The sequence below is a fragment of the Dendrobates tinctorius genome, unplaced genomic scaffold, assembly GCF_039654945.1.
Source record: "Dendrobates tinctorius isolate UK_male_01 unplaced genomic scaffold, ASM3965494v1 ptg000058l, whole genome shotgun sequence".
Taxonomy (NCBI): domain Eukaryota; kingdom Metazoa; phylum Chordata; class Amphibia; order Anura; family Dendrobatidae; genus Dendrobates; species Dendrobates tinctorius.
The window spans coordinates 24,117,553-24,140,441 of record NW_027361726.1 but is presented as its reverse complement, the minus strand read 5'-3'; the positions used below and the strand labels follow the sequence as shown (position 1 = coordinate 24,140,441).

General features: G+C 48.7%; 1 protein-coding gene across 3 annotated transcripts in view; it reads right to left on the bottom strand.

The window, feature by feature from the left end:
* Positions 1-5,487: 5,487 nt before the first annotated feature.
* The window catches only part of EFCAB11 (EF-hand calcium binding domain 11), a 32,990-nt gene continuing 15,588 nt past the window's right edge, over positions 5,488-22,889 (bottom strand). For 2 of the 3 annotated variants that reach the window (XM_073578204.1, XM_073578203.1), the window contains one exon: positions 5,488-6,588. Coding sequence is in view for 1 of the 3 variants with exons in the window: in XM_073578203.1 (XP_073434304.1) it covers positions 6,507-6,588 (82 nt within the window). In the remaining 2 variants the exon portion in view is untranslated. Of the gene's footprint in view, positions 6,589-7,009; positions 8,825-22,889 lie in introns of all 3 variants that reach the window. The other variant, XR_012232701.1, reaches the window with a different exon arrangement.

Genomic DNA, 22,889 nt, shown 5'->3' with positions numbered 1-22,889 from the left:
CATACGCGGGGCCCCTTGCCTTAGCATTGCCCTTCCTCACCGGCCCCTCAGCCCTTCCCCCTCCGCCACCACCTGCCATGGCAGAAGCACCGCCAGAGGTTACCCCCTCACGGTTTCCCCCCACCGGGCCTGCAGCGGTATTGGAGAAAGAGCGAGGGCAGCGGCTGAGCGGGTGACCTAGGTCACCACACAGGTGGCACCGAATGTCTTTGCACAAGGCGGCCAGGTGGCCTACCCCACCACACAGCGCACACTTCTGCACCTTGCAGCTGGCGCTGAAGTGGGTGGGGTCGCCGCACTTGTGGCAGACCTTCGGTTGCCCCTGGTAGAAGACCAGGATCCTGTCCCTCCCCAAGAACGCCGAGGAAGGTGACCGTGCCGCTGGAAACCTTCAGCTTTACCATGAAGGTCCAGCCCCCCGACCAGATGCCAAATTCATCCCTGTTCTTTTTTGGGACCTCGGTGACTTCCCCGTAACGAGAAAGCCACGTCATTATGTCCACGCCTGCGAGCGACTCGTTACAAGTCACCACGGTCACTCGCTTGACGGCATTTTGGCGAGACACCGCTTGCGCAACGAAGTCTCGCCATCCGGGCTCTTCTCGCACCAGCTCGTAGTTCGACCAGAAGAGCTCAAGCCCCTCTGGCCGCACGAAACTGACATCAAAGAAGCGGGACGCCGAAGGATGTATCAGGGCAAAGATGTCATTCGCCCCGAAGCCCATCTTTAGGAGGAGCTCCACCACCTTGCTCCTGGGTGGACAAGCTTCATTGCCCCCCCACCTAAGACGGACCACATTCCTTCTTGGCGGCCCCTGCCTGGCTGTGGGGAGAGACCAAACAGTCCCTCCCTTTGATTTTGGAAGGCAGCAAGGCCGTGTCTCTCTATCCAGAAAGACAGGTCCACTGTCCTCCCCTCTACTGTTACCGACCTTTCTCCCCTTTTAAGGGCCTCCAGGAAACGGTGGTGCAAAGCGCCGTCCCTGGAGCCCGGAGGTGAGGAGACCCCCCCAGGACCACCCTGACCCCCAGCCGCGGCCCCCGCATAGTTACGTTGGGGTCTCACGGCCGGGGGGGCAGATGGGCCAGCCCTCCTACCACCACTTGTGCCTGCACCCTCATTCGTCCTCCCACTCACTCTCCCATTCACTCTATTATTCCCAGCATTCACTCCAGCACTTTCAGCCACATTCACTCCCTCATCCATGTCACTCACATCCCCATTCACGTCCACAAACAACTCCTCAAAAATATCAGTCACCCCGCTCTCACATTCACTCACGCACTCCTCATACTCCTCAGCACCAATTTTATTTATATTTACATTTTTATTTACATCAGCATTAACAGTTCCTTTGCCGCAATTTTCCCTCCCACCTGCTGGGGGCCCTAGCTGGCCAGGTGCTCCATGATTGCCTTTACTGACCAAGAGTGCTGCTGCCCCTTTAAGTGCCTCAGCGCTGATGACATACTGCACATTTCCCTGGCTGTGCCTGGGAGCAGCTCTTGGTTTCTCCAGCACCATTTTTTTTTCTTTTTCAGAGTTTCTTTTGATTTCCTTGCTCTGGGCAGGGACGGCCTCTGGCACAGCTCCCTGCCCTGCATCCTTCTTCACTCCCTCTGCCGGCTTGCCAGGGGGCGCCAGAGTCCCCGCATCCTCAGATGAAGGTAGGTGGGCTGGGGATCCCGACAACCCCCCGCCAGCTTTTGGGGGCAGCTTGCTTGCACTGCTTGGGAGGGTGGGTGGGACAGAGGGCAGCGGGCCTGCCGTGGCCACGCCCCCCCGCCAGTCACAGCCACCACAGGCAGAGCAGTGACCCCTTGCGAGGCCATGCCCCCCCAGGTGACGCGGACGTAGCGAGCGGGACAGCGGCCGAGGAGGACACGCCCCCCCGCATGCCACAGCCTTTGCAGGCCGGGCAACACTCGGGGAGGCCCCGCCCCCCTCGCAGACCACCGCCGCCACTCTGTGCCCACCACTTGCCACGGGCAGGGCCGGCCACTCCCCCTCGTCGCCCAGTGGCGGCGGAGCCCCCCGCACGGACCCCCTTTTGGGTCGACGTGCTGGAGACCCCGCTCTTACCACGGGCGCCGCCATGGGAGCGACCAGCTCCCTGCACCGCTTCAGTTGTTGTTTGATTTTTTGCTCGCCCTTCCTAGACTTCTGGACCCCCACTAGCGATCCAGACTTAGCGGATCCGTACGTGGGGGGCCCAGAAGCCCCAGCACTCGCCGCCGGAGGTGCGGCCCTGGCTGTACCAACTTTACCTGGTGCCAGGCCAGCCCCCCCTGCCACTGAGGGCTGAGCCTGGACACCACCACCAACACCACAACCAGCACCGACCTCCATGTCGCTGCCCTGGTCTGAACTGTCACCAGATGCGACAGTCAGGTCACAACAGTCATCTCTCTCCCCGCTCCCTCGCTGCGGACCCACCACAGGGCCCGAGCCGGGGTGGGTAGCGGGTTCCACACAGCGGGACAGAGGGGCCCCGGGAAGAGGAGCAAAAACCAGTTGCTCCTCCACGCCTTCAGAGGCCTTACGCCTGCGCCTCCTGTTTCTCCTCTTCCCGGTTGCCTCATCCTCCGGGCAGACTTCATCCCCAAACAACAGCGTGCCAAACCGTGCTGGGGATTCCATCTGCCGCACTTGCCTGAGGATGAGGCAGCCCCCCTCGGTATTACTCCCACTCCCTCCATCCTCCCCCTCGCTCCTGCTTTCCTCCGCGTTACTGGAGTCCAGCGGGAGGGCCAATTGCTCAGGGGCTATCCCGCTGCATGTTACCTGACTCCTGCTGGTGTCCGTCAGGTCTTCAGGTGGAGGCGGCCCGGGTGTAGCGTGGGCGCCATCTTGCTCTTCCTTCTCCTCACTTTCCTCCACCTGGGTGGGGCCTCCTGACCCCCCCAGGAGACCCACCGGCCATGGCCCTGAACCGGTCCTCGTTCCGCAGCTTCTGGAAGGGGCCGCTGCCAGCCATGATGACACTTCGCCGGCCCTCCAGGGCCCGAATCTCCTCTTCCAGCCGCTGGACTGTGGCGGCGACCTCCGCTTTCTTTGAGGTATGGAGCCTGTTTTTAGATATTATCCTGGCTCCCTTCAACTCCCCCCGAAGTCTCCTCAGCTGCTTCCCGGCCTCCTCATATTCGGAGAGGTGGGCATGGATGCGGGAGGCGTAGGTGGTAGCCAACTCTCCCGCAGCCTTGGAGCCCCAGATGTTAAGGGGGGACCCCGCCTCACCTCTGCCGGCTGCTGCACCTCCGGGGGAAGGGCCCGCCACAGCCTTCACTTCAGGGGTCCCGGACCCTGGAGCCTTGCGGCCCCCTGGTGTCCGCTTTTTCCCCATCCCTGGGACTGGCTGGCTGTGCCTTGGGCCTCCTGGTGGTGGATGAGGCCCCCCACCCCCCAGCTGGCTTGCTGGGGGTGGGAGGCAGGGGCACAGCCCCGGTGCTCAGTCCCAGGTAGAGTCCTCTTTCCTGGGAAGGGGGCAGATGGAAAGTCCTTGCAGGAAAAAAAAAACCTCCCTTCCCAGGAGCTTAGCAAAATCCCAGCCTGCAGACGCTCAGCTGCGACGCTCCTCCTCTTCCTGGGCATGTCCAGAGCTGCACTCACTATTCTGCTGGTGCAGTCACTGTGTACATACATTATATTACTGATCCTGTACTGATTCTGTATTATACTCCAGAGCAGCACTCACTATTCTGCTGGTGCAGTCACTGTGTACATACATTACATTACTGATCCTGAGTTACATCCTGTAGTATACCCCAGAGCTGCAATCACTATTCTGCTGGTGCAGTCACTGTGTACATACATTACATTACTGATCCTGAGTTACCTCCTGTATTATGCTCCAGAGCTGCACTCACTATTCTGCTGTAACAGAATCATTAGAGGATTTGTTGGTCTTGTTTGTGTTTTCCAGTCCTCGCTTAGATCAGAAAGAGACAGATTTCCGGATGGAGTGGAGACTTATCACTTTCAGCAGTGCTCGGCTTTTCCTTTGGCACAAAGTTCTACTGTCGCTGGTTGAGCCCCTCTGTCTCCTGTCGGATGGGGGGGATAGCGGCTGCCACATTACGAGTTACGACGGAGCTGATTCCAGCAGAGGTAATTATATTTCACCCTTATTGGCAGAGTGGAGAGCGCTGTCTCCATTCAGATATCGAAGCCTGAATTGAATGCGCGGTTACTAAATCACATAAGCCAATAGGATTTCCAGTCCGATACAATTTACTTCTCGGCGCAGTTTATCTCTGTGCTGCTTATAGAATGGGTGGACCACTGTGGAGATGAGACAATGAGGGGACGAGGGTGCTGGCCACATGATATCATGCTGCTTGGTTTGGGCCCTCTATTTTGGAAAGTACTAGAAGACCCCGGAGCTTTCCCAGCTCATGTAATAAATAGCTAAAATGTGAACACGCCCTAGAATCTCCTCTCTGCTGCTGTCTCTGTAGTACATGAACCAGGAGGACCAGGATGAACATTGCTCTAGGTCCATTTGTGATGTATAACTATGGGCTTTGTACCTCTCAGTCAAGAACTGCACCATGGACTCCATAGGCATGATTGACATGATGTGCTGTGACTTGTAGTTCACCAAAATGGGCACCTTTCTTATCCAGGAGACATTTCCCATCTGTAGGTGCAGAATTTGCTGATACGTAATGTGGCCGCTGCTTTCTGTCAGCTCTGATTTATGGGCCTGATGACTCCGGCTACGATGTCCTAAAGTAATTTTCCATTAGCTGAATGACGTGATGAGCAGCAGCTTTATGTGGACTGTTACAGGCTGGATGTGACCCCAGCAATAGGTGCTCCAAAAATGTCAGCCATCATTAGAAGACCCCATTGAAATAACACCAGGTGGCAATTTAATATTTCATCGAAGGATTAAACTGGTGGCTGCTCCAAACTACAGAACTGGAGATCAAAGTTGGGGCGCCTGGATGCTTGGCATTCAACTGAAAAGGACATGTCAGGGAAGTTGTTAAGAACAGCTGCAGTGCTGCTGATTGGCTGAGAGCTTCTCCGCGCAGAGGTCCATTTCAGCTGAATGCCATGCGCTGGGGTCAGCCCTCCAACCATTGGTTACGCATTTATTGACATGAGTTTTCCGTCTGTATGCCAACTATGGACACATACAGCTCATTTTATCTCCTATTTTGACCCATTTTTGCAAGAGGCGAGCAAAAAGAATTGAAAAACACTGGTCCAGCGGCCAAGTCGCTAGTCCATAGCCGCTGGACCAAAGCCCTACAAGCCTCCTCCTCCTGCCTTTTAGGACTGGTTGGACATTATCACTTCATGGTGCCTAGCCTACTGGTCGGAAGAGAGGCAGGCGACGCCGGCCAGATAGGGGGGAGAATCGCTGGTCTACGCACTGACTACCACCGCGGCCCCTGGATCACACTCCTGCGGATCATTTTGCTCAACGCTGATCTTTCTGATCCTTCACGTGTGAAGGGAACTGACACACGAGGAAGACGTGTGTGATATCCATTTTTATTTGCAGTCTATAACATAAGGGAGTTATATAGTGGAAGACTTTTGTATCCGCCTGTTTAACCCCTCATAGGCACATTACAGATTCCTTCTTACTGGCCCTTTAACACTTAAATACCAAGAATAAAAAAAAACCCAAACATCAAAATGCAAGAATAAAGTGCCTCTCTGGGTGCAGTTTTTCTCGTGTTCCTGCTACGGTTTGATCCGCAGATCTGAGGACCCAGCGCTCGCCTCTAATGATCCTTCCTCCGGTTTGTGGTGTAAATATCAAGACAACCGCTGCTGTTTATGGATCTCCTTTTATTTTCTCTCTGCTTGCAGAAGTGGAGGAGACGGTAAAAGGACAGGCGGCAGATTGGAGAGCCTCTTGTCTGAGGAACGCACTTGTGTTTGATCCGGACGACCCCCCGGCGCTTGTGACCTAAGACAGCACTTCTGCACCTGCTCCAGTTCTCCTGACTGCAGCTCCAGAGATTTTGCTTGTTACAGTAGCAAGGTCGGCGCTTGCCCTGGAGAGCGCGTGTGTACGCCGCGCTGCCTGGCAACCTTCGCCAAACCGGATTCAATTTCCTTCTTTCTGCACCGTTCATCTTGCTTTCCGCACTTGCGCTGCCAGCAATGCGGATTCTGCTGGTGGACGGGGAAGGAGGGACCCCTTCAGGGGCTCTAATCACCTTGTGATACAGGTGCAAAAACCAGCACTTAAAGGGCACTTACCCCATGCTGGATAATGACTAACATTGCCGCCATGAGCGGAGGTGGGGGTTCTGAATGAGAAATCTAGCTACACCCTCTCCGATTGCTGCATGAAGTGGCGGATTTTCCATTGAAGACCCCCGGGAGAGCTGGGTGACACTCGACAGTCTTATTAGTAGTCACCCGGCTTTTCCAGCAAGAGATAAACACACGTAACAATCTGACAGACGTGGACGACTCCGACTTCTTCTTACTGGGATATTAGGGGGGAAACGCGAGTTAAGTTAGGTAATTATTGGGTCTAATCTTCATCCTTGCAGTAATTCAGAACATACTCAAAGTCCTTGTAGCAGACGAGTCCGTCAGAATCGCCATCCACCTCCCTGCAGGAGAAACAGACGGTTAGTACAGAGGGTCCACTAGTACTCCTGCCCTTAAATGGGTCATCTACTACCTAAATAAAGGGTCTGATGGCGGTGCTAACATGCGCTGTCCGAGCCGGAAGACAGAGGTAGGAGGCAAAGTGTTCTTGCTCAGATGGAAAGTGACTGCTGCAGCCATTCATTGCCTGCTCATAGGCTGCACCAATCACACGAACCCCACCCCTGTTGGACGACAAAGCCAAGAGACTGGTGGAGGACCTCAATAGTATGGAGGAGAGGTGTCGCTTCGAGGTTGAGACTTTGCGAGCGTGTGAAATGTATCCCCTTAAGTATGATGCATGTCTGAGTCAGGAATATCCCTTTAATAACTCACCCACAATAAATCCATAATAAAGAGACCTTCAGCTTTAACCTATGTTACCTGGTATTTTTCTTAAAGGGGATGTCCACCTGCCAGTGCGGTGAATACACGGACTACAATCCACAGTCATGTGTGACAACACGCTTGTCCTACTTAGTTGTGTGTTTCTATTCATTGTAAATTTGGGGTTTTCAACACTGAAAATGCATCAGGACGCAGTCCTGCGCACACAGCTGAGGGTTTGTTACAATGCATCCGGTGTAGACAATCCTGTGAGACAAACAGATCAATTGTACCAGAGACTCTGTGAATGTGGGAGGAGGATGGGGGTGATGATGATAAATGATGGGATGGTGTGTGACCTCCACCATCTCTATAGGACAGGACATGGCTGAAGTATGACTGCTGACCAGGGTGAATACAGCCGGAGCATCACATGCACGGAGGCTTCTGCCTGGTGCAGATCGGCCTCCATTATTTCCATTATCTGATTCTGACATTTGCTTTCAATTTCAGCCGTGTATTTGGTGTTTGCTGAGAACCCACGGAGGATCAGACCGCCGGTGCGACGATCACCGGTGACATTAATCAGCCTCTCCGACGTCAGGACGGTAATATACCTAACGTGAGATCCCAGAGAAGCCGCGGATCAATCATATAAATCATATTCAGCCCCTTTACAGGAGCGTATCCCCCCAAAAAACTTTGGTGCTTTGACTCTTGTGCCCCTCGCATTAGGAGAAGCTTACTGCCCATGGATGCAAATGTGATAGAAATGACACTCAATGACAGCAATGACACTCAATGACAGCAAGCGGAGATATTGAAACTCACAGAAGAACCGATGGCAAAAACAGATTCTTTTTTCTATAAAAGATGAAGGGTAAGTGAAAACGGGACAGAGGCGATGCGCAGAGGATGTTAAGAATTACGTACTTGCAGAAAATATCACAAATCCAATATCAATGAGGAGCAAAACTAGGTGGAACGTCCGTCAGTCGCTTACTGCCAATGGACCCATAACTTTTTAGTGGGCATTCTGTACATTTATGCCATGTTCCCAAGAATGAAAATTCGTGTCATGGCTTGAAGGCCGCCAGCTACAGAGGACGGCATTTCTAAGATATATGCTTCTTGTCAATGAATGGAAACATTATAAATTCCATTTAGTCAATGAAATCCACATTAGCACTGGCGAAGGATTCCTACAAGGGGTCCGAGTTATATCTAAACTGGGCACAACTCTACCAGAAAGCGACAAGTATTGGGTTTGTGCAGTCTGTAGCCTTGAGTACATTTTCCTTCACTGCCTGCAAGCAGAGATGGTGAAAATGGTGAGAAATTCTAACACAACGCGTATCAGAAAGCTGCAGAGTTTTGCGTTACGTGACAGTTTATCTTCCTTAATCACAGAACCCCTTTAATAGCCCAAGAAAGGCTTCGCTGGGAGCGACCGCTGATAATTCGGGAGCTCAGGACGCCGGGTGTTCGCCTAACTACAAACATGCAATCAGTCTGATGGATTTTGTTAGAGTCCTTTCCCTCGAGAAGGATTACTAACGAATCCAGTGTCCCAGACAGGACGACACAGACGATCATTTGCTTTTTTCCCCCCAGAGACAATTCTGAAATGAAGTAAAGCAGATTAATAAGCGTCGCGGGATCCATTCTCTTTAATGGTCGTTTCCTGTGATAAATGTTCCCTTTTCACCATGAAATTATTTTACCACGTGTTTGCAAATACTTATATGGGAAGGAGTCCGTCCGGCCCTAATCGTAATCATCCGAGTTGTTTGTAAATGTTGAATTCTCCCTCTCTCCAGGTTTTGTCCCGATGAAGAGGTCCTCCGGGACCTCGAAGCGTTGACTTTTAAACTGGTTTAAATGAAAAAAAAAAGATGTATTTCACCGATAATTCGCCATCATCAGCGCATGAGTGATACCTCCATTTTCATCTCTATAGTTTTAATGAGCAAGATAGGTGTGGGCCACCAGGCTGTCGGACCCCAGAGATGAAAGCGGCTGAGGGAGGTTATCACTCACCGCTGCCATAATATAAAACCTAAATGACTGTAGATTTCGGGAAAGAAGTTAAAAAGATTTCCAGGACTAAGCTACTGATTACCTATCCTTTGGTGTGGGGCAGACCCCCAGCACTCCATGGTCTGAAGTTCAGATCACATGCACTTGAATAGGAGCTGAGCTGCACTACCAAGTACGGCCACTAGACTGGGTTAGGAGCTGTGCTGTTCAGGGTCGGACACTGTTCACCTGTGGCCTCTGTGGAAGCTGCAATCAGCTGATCCTGGGAGCGCCAGGTGTCAGATCCCCAGCAACCTGACATTGATGATCTATCCATAGAATAAATCATCAATGTACAAGTTCTGGAAACTCCCTTTAATTACTAAAAATCACACGATGCAGTAGGGGAAGTTTGAGGAAATTTGCTTAAAGGGGGAATTCCTCTTTAGGAGGTGCGCAGGGCCAAAAAGGTCACGTCTTCTGATGCCTTAACTCATGACACTGCGAATACAGCCCAACTACACCAGGATCAGCCAATGAAATCTATCTGCAGCGCTTGTCTTATTTTTTCTTAATCTTTTTCACTTGTTATTTGCAGGGTATTTTGGTACCGCCGCAGCTCGCTGGCAGTCGCTGATTGTAATGGCGCAGTGTCACACATACATAGCGCAACTCCCCCTCTGCGGCCTCGCTGTTGTTGGGGCACGTAATTACAGCGCTTCTCCTGTTTGAGGTCACTAAACTCTGATCAGTGTATACATAAAGTTTTATAAGTGACTTAAAGGGATCCCAACAGCATGCCCCTCCGCCCAATACAAACAGTAACTTTCTTATAAAGATACAATGAGAAATATGATGTCAAAACCATATGCAAATCAGGCTGGAAGTTCCTACAAGTATACTGACACGCCCCCAGTGCACTTTCGGATTTATTTGCATATGGCTTCTATGCTAGAAAGGTAGCATTTTTGGGGGTGCTTAGCCAGACCAAAGCGTCCGCAGAATGACAAGTTTGCTTTAAAAACTTTGTTTCAATTCCTCACGATTTTCAAGATCTTTATTTGCTTTGATTGAATTAATACAGGTTCGTTTCAATTTAGAGGTGATAATCCTGGCTCTCTGCTGAGCCGCGGATACAACTGCATCCAGTGTAGACAATGCTCTGTAAGCTCAATGCCTCTATGGCTCTCTGCTGAGCTGCGAATACAACTGCATCCAGTACAGACAATGCTCTGTGAGCTCAATGCCTCTATGGCTGTCCGCTGAGCCGCAGATACAACTGCATCCAGTGTAGACAATGCTCTGTGAGCTCAATGCCTCTATGGCTTTCTGCTGAGCTGCGAATACAACTGCATCCAGTACAGACAATGCTCTGTAAGCTCAATGCCTCTATGGCTCTCTGCTGAGCTGTGAATACAACTACATCCAGTACAGACAATGCTCTGTGAGCTCAATGCCTCTATGGCTGTCCGCTGAGTCGCGGATACAACTGCATCCAGTGTAGACAATGCTCTGTGAGCTCAATGCCTCTATGGCTCTCTGCTGAGCTGCGGATACAACTGCATCCAGTGTAGGCAATGCTCTGTAAGCTCAATGCCTCTATGGCTCTCTGCTGAGCTGCGAATACAACTGCATCCAGTACAGACAATGCTCTGTGAGCTCAATGCCTCTATGGCTGTCCGCTGAGCCGCGGATACAACTGCATCCAGTGTAGACAATGCTCTGTGAGCTCAATGCCTCTATGGCTCTCTGCTGAGCTGCGGATACAACTGCATCCAGTGTAGACAATGCTCTGCAAGCTCAATGCCTCTATGGCTCTCTGCTGAGCTGCGAATACAACTGCATCCAGTGCAGACAATGCTCTGTGAGCTCAATGCCTCTATGGCTGTCCGCTGAGCCGCAGATACAACTGCATCCAGTGTAGACAATGCTCTGTGAGCTCAATGCCTCTATGGCTCTCTGCTGAGCTGCGGATACAACTGCATCCAGTGTAGACAATGCTCTGCAAGCTCAATGCCTCTATGGCTCTCTGCTGAGCTGCGAATACAACTGCATCCAGTGCAGACAATGCTCTGTGAGCTCAATGCCTCTATGGCTGTCCGCTGAGCCGCGGATACAACTGCATCCAGTGTAGACAATGCTCTGTGAGCTCAATGCCTCTATGGCATCTCCCCTCCATGACGGCGTCTCATTCACTGACAGCACATTGTTCATTTTCCGGTGTTCTTGAAGATGTGTTTTTTGTCTTGTGTGGCTTTTTTGGCGCTGGTGGATTTTGCACCGGACACATCAAATTGGATAATGTTTCAGAAATTGGTGCAAAATCAGAAGTGTTCATAGTTTGTCCATTTTCTTTTTCAAGTAAATTGCAATTAGCTGTAAAAAGTTGCATATTGCCCCCCTCAAAATATATGGGTGCTAGGATACTGGAGTACAGTTGCGAAAAAATTTCATGACATTTCCAATAGTTGCAGATGATAAGTTATTCTCAAACATCTGGATAATGAAAACCACAAAGTAAAAAAAAACACAAGAAAGATAATGGAGTTGGGAGAATCGACTGGCTGGAGCCGAGTCCAGTGGCCGACAGACGAGAACCTTATGAGCATCCCTGGCGTTATTTGACGTGTGCGGTGATCAGAAGATTCCGGCAGCCACAGAATACTTGTCCTATGTCCTACGAGTCGATTCATTCATCTCAAAATGTTAACTTCAAAAAGGCGCAAATTAAAAAACGAATAAAGCCGCAAGGTAGGCAGCAGATGGCAGAGCGTCGCCTTCCCTGCTGCACGCGGCGTCTATCATCCCATCTTACCACCATCCTCTTGCAGTCCCCAGTAAGACGGCCGAGCCGCTGCGGAGAACAATTACACGGTGAAGTACCTCTCCAGCATTAAAAAGCAGCCCCGAATGTAGGGAACAGGTGCACAAGTGCCATCCACATGATGCCGCGCACAGACCGGCGAGTGGGGATCAAATCATTCAAGTACTTTAGCAGGTAAGTATCTAGAAGCATCTTAAAGTGATTATACGCCGGAGATAATGGGCCGGAGAGGCTAATCATATAATCCTCTAAGAAGAGCGATCCTGGAGATCCGAGCCCGGCGTGCTGACACAACCAGGGAATTCCTACATACAGACGAAGGGCCGGGTAATCACCGGGGTATACACGCCCTGGTCTCTGACGGCCTCCGGTACACCTCCACTAGGAGCAATCACCGGTTCCTACCTTGGAGTGAACACATTTCCGCACAAAAAATCTTGGAAAGGACTTTATAAAGTGCGAAAGATGAGAAGTTGGTGTGAGGTACATAAAGTCGCATGGCCTGGGGCGCAAAGACCAGGGCGCTGTCACTGTGTCCGGCAGCCTGACGCGTGGGGTATTTTGCAAGGCACAGATGGATTAGGTGGGTCCGGGTGATCGATGAGTCGTGGAGAAAGGACGTTCTGGAAGGACATCTGCGATACATTATTCTGCTCCCTACGTCTCATGGTAGCACAGATCTGATCACAGATGGTCACAGTCAGCAGGCAGGATCTTCAGCTCATGGCACAAAAGCTGCAGGAAGTTCCCACTAAAGGCCATTTACCAGACGCTACAGTCAGAGCAACATCGCCGACTAAAGCTTTAGGTCAGAGTTTTCCTTCTTTTTTTTCCCAAATTTTCTCAAAATTGCAAGATCTCTGCTTTGTTGTTGTGCACATTCAGAATCTATCACCGACCATCAGGGTTGTCACAACACATCCGTCCAGTACAAATCTCCCTCCCGTCAGTGACAGGCACAGAACTGAGGGTAGGCTCTGATGCTGGGAAATAAGGTCTGAGTCACAGTCAGGTATCTGATGGGATGATTTCTAGGGGTTGTGCCATGAGTACAAAAACATATAAAATTAGCACCCGCTCTTCCCCCTGGATCCAGTGTACACCGGGGACGGAGGCAATGACACCTCGTTCTTCCGTCACTTGACTTGGACCGGTGACTGGGATGTGGCGTCATTGGTTGCGTCTCTGATGATGTGCCCATCAATGCTGCCTGACCGCTGCAGCCAATCCCAGAAGGTCCCAGTAATAAAATGGTCAGAGCCTCTGGCCTCAGCATAGACCGCCAGAGCCTCAGATAATTTTAATGACTTCCCAGTGATTTGTTTTTTTGTGTTTTTTTCCAAGTTGAACAAACAATTTAAACTGTTCAAATGAAACTTGGAAAACCCCTTTCTTTCCAGTGTTCAGCGTCTGCAGAAACATGAAAAGACGTTCGTCCAAACGTTTGTCAGAAATCAAAAGCCTCCAAACCATGAAAATGTCATAGTAGATGAAAACAAGGAACCTGGACCAGGGAGACCACAGCCGGCCGTGATTCTCTCTCTACCGGACTACACGTGACACAAGGAACTTGGGCGTGAAATGTTCCTGACGAAAAGATTTTCAGAAGTTTCCACTGCTCCAGACTCAAGTGCTTTACCTCTCTCAGGGTATGTGCACACGCTGCTGAATCTGCTGCGTTGTACAGTACCTTTATTTCCTATGGAAATAAAAAAAAGCTGTGCACATGCTGCGTTTTTTTCCGCGCGGTTTTGCTGCGGTTTACAATCCGCAGCATGTCAATTGTTTGGTGCAGAAACGCTGCGGTTTTACACCTCATCCATTATGAGGTGTAAAACCGCAGGGCAAAACCGCAGAAAAAACGCAGATAATCCGCAGATAAACCGCAGAAAAACCGTAGCACTTTGACCTGCGGATTTCCTGCGGTTTTCTCTACAAAATCCGCAGAGACTTAAAACTACGTGTGCACATACCCTCAGGCTGACACTTGGCATTGAGCATGGTCCCAGAGGGACTACTTGCTGCAGCAGACAGTGCACCTCACATGTCGTCATGAGGCGCGCTGCAGCCCCGCATCTAACATCTTCCTATGGTGACACTCTATGACCTCCGACAGCGACACAAAGTCACAAATGTGTTCAATTTCCAATTGTTTTTCTTTTTCATAACAAAATCGCAGCTTTCCAGAATGATTTTGAGTCCATGTCACCGTACAGTCCCAGACTAAGTGAGGGCTACAGGTGATTGAACATTCACTTATTTTGCATGAGGTTTTGGAAGAACCATGAGCCGATCCAATGCTTGATCTGCCAGGAAACCCGCGAATGTGTTGTGATGTAATGCATCCCGCATGTCCAGGTGTGACTGGGGGACGGCTGCGCTGCATTCAGTGGCAGTGGCTGCGCAGGCTCCAGGCACCTCCGGCGGAGAATCTCCTGCCGGCTATCGCTCCACTACACTGCATTGTTTCCAGCATTCGGCAGTCAGATTAATTACACAGCTCATTTTATTTGCTTCTCTGTTGCTGAATACAAGAGGCGCAGTATCTCGTACGGATAAGGACGCTCCACAATGCAGCCTTCACAAGCCGCGCACATTAAGTAATTGACTTCTCTCCCAGGGACCAATTATAAATCAGGAGGGAGAAAGACGTCTAATCAAGCGCAACTTAACTCATTCACCACTGGAGAGGATGAGGGACGAGCGGAGAGTCATGATGAACTACAAATGTGGGAGGTCACAGTGTTCTCATCAGCAAAGAGACACTGCAAATGCCAAGGTAGAGGCAAAGTCTACCGGCATCATGGCAACACAGGACCACTGCTAATCCGGAGTTACGGTAGATCTGGTATTTAACTCCAGAGCTACACTCACTATTCTGCTGGTACAGTCACTGTGTACATACATTACTGATCCTGAGTTACATCCTGTATTATACTCCAAAGCTGCACTCACTATTCTGCTGGTGCAGTCACTGTGTACATAAATTACTGATCCTGAGTTACATCCTGTATTATACCCCAGAGCTGCACTCACTATTCTGCTGGTGCAGTCACTGTGTACATAAATTACTGATCCTGAGTTACATCCTGTATTATACCCCAGAGCTGCACTCACTATTCTGCTGGTGCAGTCACTGTGTACATAAATTACTGATCCTGAGTTACATCCTGTATTATACCCCAGAGCTGCACTCACTATTCTGCTGGTGCAGTCACTGTGTACATAAATTACTTATCCTGAGTTACATCCTGTATTATACCCCAGAGCTGCACTCACTATTCTGCTGGTGGAGTCACTGTGTACATAAATTACTGATCCTGAGTTACATCCTGTAGTATACCCCAGAGCTGCACTCACTATTCTGCTGGTGCAGTCACTGTGTACATACTGTACATTACATTACTGATCCTGATTTACATCCTGTATTATACTCCAGAGCTGCACTCACTATTCTGCTGGTGCAGTCACTGTGTACATACATTACATTACTGATCCTGAGTTACATCCTGTATTATACTCCAGAGCTGCACTCACTATTCTGCTGGTGCAGTCACTGTGTACATGTACATTACATTACTGATCCTGAGTTACATCCTGTATTATACTCCAGAGCTGCACTCACTATTCTGCTGGTGCAGTCACTGTGTACATACATTACTGATCCTGAGTTACATCCTATATTATACCCCAGAGCTGCACTCAATATTCTGCTGGTGCAGTCACTGTGTACATACATTACTGATCCTGAGTTACATCCTATATTATACCCCAGAGCTGCACTCACTATTCTGCTGGTGCAGTCACTGTGTACATACATTACTGATCCTGAGTTACAGCCTGTATTATACTCCAGAGCTGCACTCACTATTCTGCTGGTGCAGTCACTGTGTACATGTACATTACATTACTGATCCCGAGTTACATCCTGTATTATACTCCAGAGCTGCAGTCACTATTCTGCTGGTGCAGTCACTGTGTACATACATTACTGATCCTGAGTTACATCCTATATTATACCCCAGAGCTGCACTCAATATTCTGCTGGTGCAGTCACTGTGTACATACATTACTGATCCTGAGTTACATCCTGTATTATACTCCAGAGCTGCACTCACTATTCTGCTGGTGCAGTCACTGTGTACATACATTACATTACTGATCCTGAGTTACCTCCTGTATTATACCCCAGAGCTGCACTCACTATTCTGCTGGTGCAGTCACTGTGTACATACATTACATTACTGATCCTGAGTTACATCCTGTATTATACCCCAGAGCTGCACTCACTATTCTGCTGGTGCAGTCACTGTGTACATACATTACATTACTGATCCTGAGTTACATCCTGTATTATTCTCCAGAGCTGCACTCACTATTCTGCTGGTGCAGTCACTGTGTACATACATTACATTACTGATCCTGAGTTACATCCCGTATTATACTCCAGAGCTGCACTATTCTGCTGGTGCAGTCACCGTGTACATACATTACATTACTGATCCTGAGTTACCTCCTGTATTATACTCCAGAGCTGCACTCACTGTTCTGCTCGTGCCGCAGTTACCCCCTACGTCTGCAGTCAGGTTGTGACATTATCACCTTCCTCTGATGTAAAATCTCCAACAATCTGGGGAAGTTTTCCTCCTTTCAGCACGATGCGGATTTTTCGCTGCACACACTCGGCACGTGAGAGATTGTGCCCCGGAGGCTTTGCGCAGTTTGTCCGCTGACACATTTCTCGAGCCATATGGCTGAGATAAGTTTTTTTTGCATCATATTTTGTTTGGTTGTCAGAAAGCTGAGAATGTGAAGTGTCGCCGTTTACACCAGTGGGGGATGATTCGATGATCGCGGCTCTGGGGAGGAGGAGAGACTTTTCTCAATGAAGATGTGAAAAAAGAAATAAAGCAAATTGTGTGATTGTGAGCCACAGTGTGTACCAGCAGCGGAGCAGCGGGCCGGACACTCCTGTGATACGGCCCATTCACTCTATAAAGCAATGGTATCATAACATACTACAACACATCCGCTGCCCCCGGACCCTTTAATCCTTTGGATTGTCTCAGCGGAGCGTCACTTTCAGCCTCAATGACAAAACAGTGAGGAAGGTCACAGCGAGGCGAGATGTAACGGGCAGTGGAGATATTCGTGAAAAGTGTAAACCACGGTTATATTAAACAGACCGCAGTAATCCTTGGAGGAAATCACAGGACTCAATAAGGCCGTGTTGCCACATTGCACAAATTCTGCGTTCTTGTTTTTTTTTTTATTTAAAGAGTCTTTTATGGAGAGCAAGAAAAAAATGAATTAATAAATAAAAAGGAACAAAGCATTAGAAAAAAAAAATCCAACATTAAAAATCATATTCAGAGCAGATTACTATTGTATATCATGGTGCAGAAACCTACAGAAAGTCCGCAGCAGAAATAACGTAGCATTGTCGAACATGGGAACGTGGCTGGAGGGGCCTAAGTAGTGTGGAAAGGTAAAGGCTGCGGAGCTGAGTCGCACACAAGCCCAGCTCCACGATGTGTCCGATCAGAGAGAGGGAAGACGTTATCCGAGCCAGGATCTCCTCCCTACATGGAGTATTAATCTATCCTGACAGATGAGCAGCTCCTCTCCACCCAGCAGGCAGCCACGTAATTGTTTGCTCACCTACAGCGGCGCTGCGTCCTTCATAACCAGATCTCTGGTAGTCTGGGTATATGGCCGCCTCTGCCACAATAAGACACTTGCACCAGATGCTCATGTTTACTGTAACTACAAATTTTTCTAATTTTTAGTGATTTTCTTTCCTTTATTTTTGCTTATTTGTTGGATTTGTTACAATTATTTTTCATATTGTTTTTATGCATTCCGTACTGATTTTTGTTTACTATTTTTTTTTCAGATTTTGTACTTATTTAATTCCTTTATTCTTCATATTTTTTCCCTTTTTTTGTATTTTTGTATTATTTTTATTCAACAATTTGTCAGATTTGTTTTCACTGCTTCTGTTTTTTTTTTTTTCAAATGTATCAGATTATTCTGTTTTTTTTCTTATTATTAAATTTTTAAGATGTGGTTTACTTATTTAAATTCATTGTTTTTACCTTTTCAGCTTAACTATTTTTTACATGATTTTTCTGGTTTTTTTCACGTATTACATTCCTTTTCTTCATATTTTTTCATTACTATTGTATTTTTTTAAGGATGATTTTTAATCAATTTGACAAATTTTTTTTACTGCTTTTTTATGTTTTCAAATTTATCAGATTTTTACTGATTTTAATTCATTGCTTTTACTTTTAGTTTCACTACTTTTATTTTTTATGATTTTTCAGATTTTTTTAAACTTTTATATATATTTTTACCAATTATTTAGAATGTTTGCAGATTTATTAACTTATTTTCACGTTTTATTAATATTTAGTTGCAATTTTTATTTTACTGATTATCTAATATATACTTAGTTTGTAAAGTCTTCACATCCTGTCCCGTCCAGATGTGTCCGGATCCCAAAATTCCAAGCGGCGGAAGTTCACCGACCGCCATATTGGGACACCCAAGTGATGGGTGTCTCAATATGGAAACTGCTGGTGGTACCAGCCTCTTGCGGCGGTACCACCAGCGGAACACCGTTGCACCACACACACACACACTGTATACGCCGTAGGCAGCCTCTTGCGCGGTACCACCAGCGGAACACCGTTGCACCACACACACACACTGTATACGCCGTAAGCAACCTCTTGCGCGGTACCACCAGCAGAACACCATCGCGAACAAGCCGCCGCCGGGATCAGCCGAATGATTCACTGACCACCACCATCTTTGTACAGGAGGAGCACATGCGCAGTTTAAATGTAAAGGAAGAGGACAGCACAGTGGTGGAGAGAGAGAGCATACAAGGGGTAGAGCACATGGGGTACACAGGTCAAAGAAGATATGACAGGAGAGGAGAAGACAGCAGATGGGGAGAGAGAACGCGCATAGGGGTGAGAAAGATAGAGCACAGGTGGGGGAGACAGCTCAAACAGGACAGCACTGAGGGGAGAACAGCACAGGAAGGAGAGAGACAGCAGATAAGAGGGATAGCACATAGAGTAGACAGGTCAAAGAAGAGACCACAGAGGGGAGAAGTCAGCACATGGGGAAAGAGAGAGTGGATAGAAGGGTGAGCACATGGGGGGGGGGGGAAGAGATTCTCAACGCTGCAAAGCCTGCCCCCATCGTGAAATTACCACCCTCCCGAAGCGATAGCATCAGGCCTCCATCTAGTATACAGTATATATAAATATCATCTCCCTAGATCTCCATCTGCGCATGCGCTGTCTCCGGCCCGCAGCCATTTTCCAAGGGTCCAGTCCACCACATAGGAAACCATGCACCGTAACTGCAGGGGCTCTGGACTTTCACAAGATTTCGGCAGAGCCCCTGCAGAACCGAACACCCGCAGGACCGAACACCCTCAGTGGCATGCTGCACCACACATACGAACACCCCCTCATCCCAACCTGCGGCTTGTAGCAACGCTCCACTCTTGCCTCCTCCAGCAGCGATCCTGGGACCCCGCTTCACCGCAGCCACCATAACGGATAAGCATTAAGACGTATGTATTATAAGAAGCATCACCATTTTATTACAAAAAAGTTTCTTTTCCAATTTTTCTTCTCAAAACATGGGGTACGTCTTATAATCCGATGCATCTTATAAAGCGAAAAATATGGTATATATATATATTATATAGAATGGTGGAAAGCATGCCAAGACGCATTAGGCCAGGTTCACATCACGTTTTAGCAGCCCATTCAATGCATAGCGTTGACGGGCTGCTAACGGTATAGCATAACGAGATCGTGTTATGCTATACCCGCTAGCGCTGATGATTCATCTGCGTTAGCGGTGACGGAGCCTCAGACGCTGCAGGCCGCGTCCAAGGCTCCGTCAGCGAATGATGGCACATCGCGAACTGAATGAACATCCTCCAAGGCCGGTGATTCCATAATTTTTGCCAGGGGTTATATATACACTACCATTCAAAAGTTTAGGGTAACTTAGGAATTTCCTTATTTTTTAAAGAAAAACATTTTTTTCCAATGAAGCTAACATTAAATGATTCAGAAATACACTCTATAAATTGTTAATGTGGTAAATGACTATTCTAGCTGCAAGTGTCTGGTTTGTAATGCAATATCTTCATAGGTGTATAGAGGCCCATTTCCAACAACCATCACTTCAGTGTTCTTATGGTACTTTGTGTTTGCTAACTGTGTAAGAAGGCTAATGAACCCTTGTGCAAGTATGATAGCACAGCTGAAAACAGTTTGGCTGATTAGAGAAGCTATAAACCTGACCTTCCTTTGAGCTAGTTGAGAATCTCGAGCATTACATTTGTTGGTTCCATTAAACTCTCAAAATGGCCAGAAAAAAAGAACTTTCATGTGAAACTCGACAGTCTATTCTTGTTCTTAGAAATGAAGGTTATTCCATGTGAGATATTTCCAAGAAACTGAAGATTTCCTACAACGGTGTGTACTACTCCCTTCAGAGGAGAGCACAAACAGGCTCTGACCAGAGTAGAAAGAGAAGATGGCAGCTTTACGGCGTGTCCCCGTCTGTTCCCCTGCTCTGACGACAGCGCTTGCTTCCTCCCGGGCGCGCGCTCCCCGCAGCTCTCTCCATGCACGAGCACTTCCTCCTCTCTGAGCCGGTCACTCTTCCTGGTCATCTCTATGGTCAGGAGGACCCTGACCCGGGAGCTCCTCCCCATGCTCCCATATCAGGCCGTCACTCCCTAGTGACGCTGCCTGATCGTCACTTGCCTTCCCTTGTGCTTCTGGCCCCTCTTGCTGGCGTTCGCCGCCGCTACCTTCACGTCTCGTCCCCTGGCTTGCTCTCTCACATTTGTTACCTGTTCTCTTCTATGTTCCAGTGTTCCTGCCTTGCCAGCCCACAGCTCCAGTCTCCTGTGCTCCCGCCGCTCTACCCTGGTCCAGTCTCCTTTGTTCCTGCCGCTCTACCCTGGTCCAGTCTCCTGTGTTCCTGCCGTTCTACCCCGGTCCAGTCTTTTGAGTTCCTGCCTTTCTACCCCGGTCCAGTCTTCTGTGCTTCTGCCCTAGGTACCAGCTGCAGCGGTAAAAGTTTCCCCTGGGCCTGTCCCTAACACTCCCTGTATAGGGGGTGGTCCACCTGGTCCACTCGCCCAGGGGAGGTTCGTTGCCGTGGTCCAGTGGGTTCACCTTCAGGGTTCCTAACAATATCTGAGACTGGCTAATAAAAGGAAAAGATTAATATGGCCAAAAGAACACAGACATTGGACAGAGGAAGACTGGAAAAAAGTTTTATGGACAGACGAATTCAAGATTGAGGTGTTTGGATCACATAGAAGAACATTTGTGAGACGCAGAACAACTGAAAAGATGCTGGAAGAGTACATGACGCCACATGTCAAGCATGGTGGAGGTGATGTGATGGTCTGGGGTTGCTTTGGTGCTGGTAAAGTGGGAGATTTGTACAAGGTAAAAGGGATTTTGAATAAGGAAGGCTATCACTCCATTTTGCAAAGCCATGCCATACCCTGTGGACAGCGCTTGATTGGAGCCAATTTCATCCTACAACAGGACAATGACCCAAAGCACACCTCCAAATTATGCAAGAACTATTTAGGGAAGAAGCAGGCAGCTGGTATTCCATCTGCAATGGAGTGGCTAGCGCAGTCACCAGATCTCAACCCCACTGAGCTGTTGTGGGAGCAGCTTGACAGTAAGGTGCGCAAAAAGTGCCCATCAAGCCAAACCAACTTGTGGGAGGGGCTTCTGGAAGCATGGGGTGAAATTTCTCCAGATTACCTCAGCAAATTAACTGCTAGAATGCCAAAGGTCTGCAATGCTGTAATTGGTGCAAAGGGAGCATTCTTGGACAGAAGCAAAAAATTATTATTTCCAATAAAAATGTTCTTTTCAAACCTTGTCAATGTCTGGACTAGATTTTAAATTCATTTGTCAACTAATTTCATTAATAAATTATGAGTTTTCATGGAAAACACAAAATTGTCTGGGTGACCCCAAACTTTTGAACGGTAGTGCGTATGTGTATACCGTATATACTCGAATATAAGCCGAGATTTTCAGCCCATTTTTTGGGCTGAAAGTCCCCCTCTCGGCTTATATTCGAGTCATATACACCGGGGGATCTGAGGGGGAGGGGGGGCAGGGGTGTCAGGTCATACTTACCTGTCCTGACGCTGTCTCGAGCCCCCAGCTTCTCCGCGCTCTCTCGTCCTGCCTTCAGGGGTCACGTGGTACCGATCATTAAAACTCATGAATATGCGCATATTCATGAGTTTTAATGAGCGGTATCACATGACCGCTGAACGCAGGAAGAGAGAGCGCGGAGAAGCTGGGGGCTCAAGAGACAGCGTCAGGACGGGTGAGTATAGCGATACTCACCTGTCCTGGTCCATGGTTGCTTGCTGCTGTCTGTCATCGGTCAGTGACTCCAGACAGCAGAGGGCGCGGTGACGTGATTAGTGCGCGCCGCGCTCCCTGCAGTCAGAACGTCACTGACCGATGACATGGCAGATAGCGGTGAGCAGCCATGGACGCAGGACAGGTGAGTATCTCACACCCAGCGACGGAGAGGTATGTCATTTTTTTTATTTTTACATGCAGCAGCAGCGGCAGCACATGGGGGAATAATCTAAGGAGCTTCTAATGGGGTCAGCATATGGGGGAATAATCCAAGGAGCTTCTAATGGGGTCAGCATATGGGGGAATAATCTAAGGAGCTTCTTATGGGGTCAGCATATGGGGGAATAATCTAAGGAGCTTCTTATGGGGTCAGCATATGGGGGAATAATCTAAGGAGCTTCTTATGGGGTCAGCATATGGGGGAATAATCTATGGAGCTTCTTATGGGGTCAGCATATGGGGCAATAATCTAAGGAGCTTCTTATGGGGTCAGCATATGGGGGAATAATCTAAGGAGCTTCTTATGGGGTCAGCATATGGGGGAATAATCTAAGGAGCTTCTTATTGGGTCAGCATATGGGGGAATAATCTAAGGAGCTTCTTATGGGGTCAGCATATGGGGCAATAATCTAAGGAG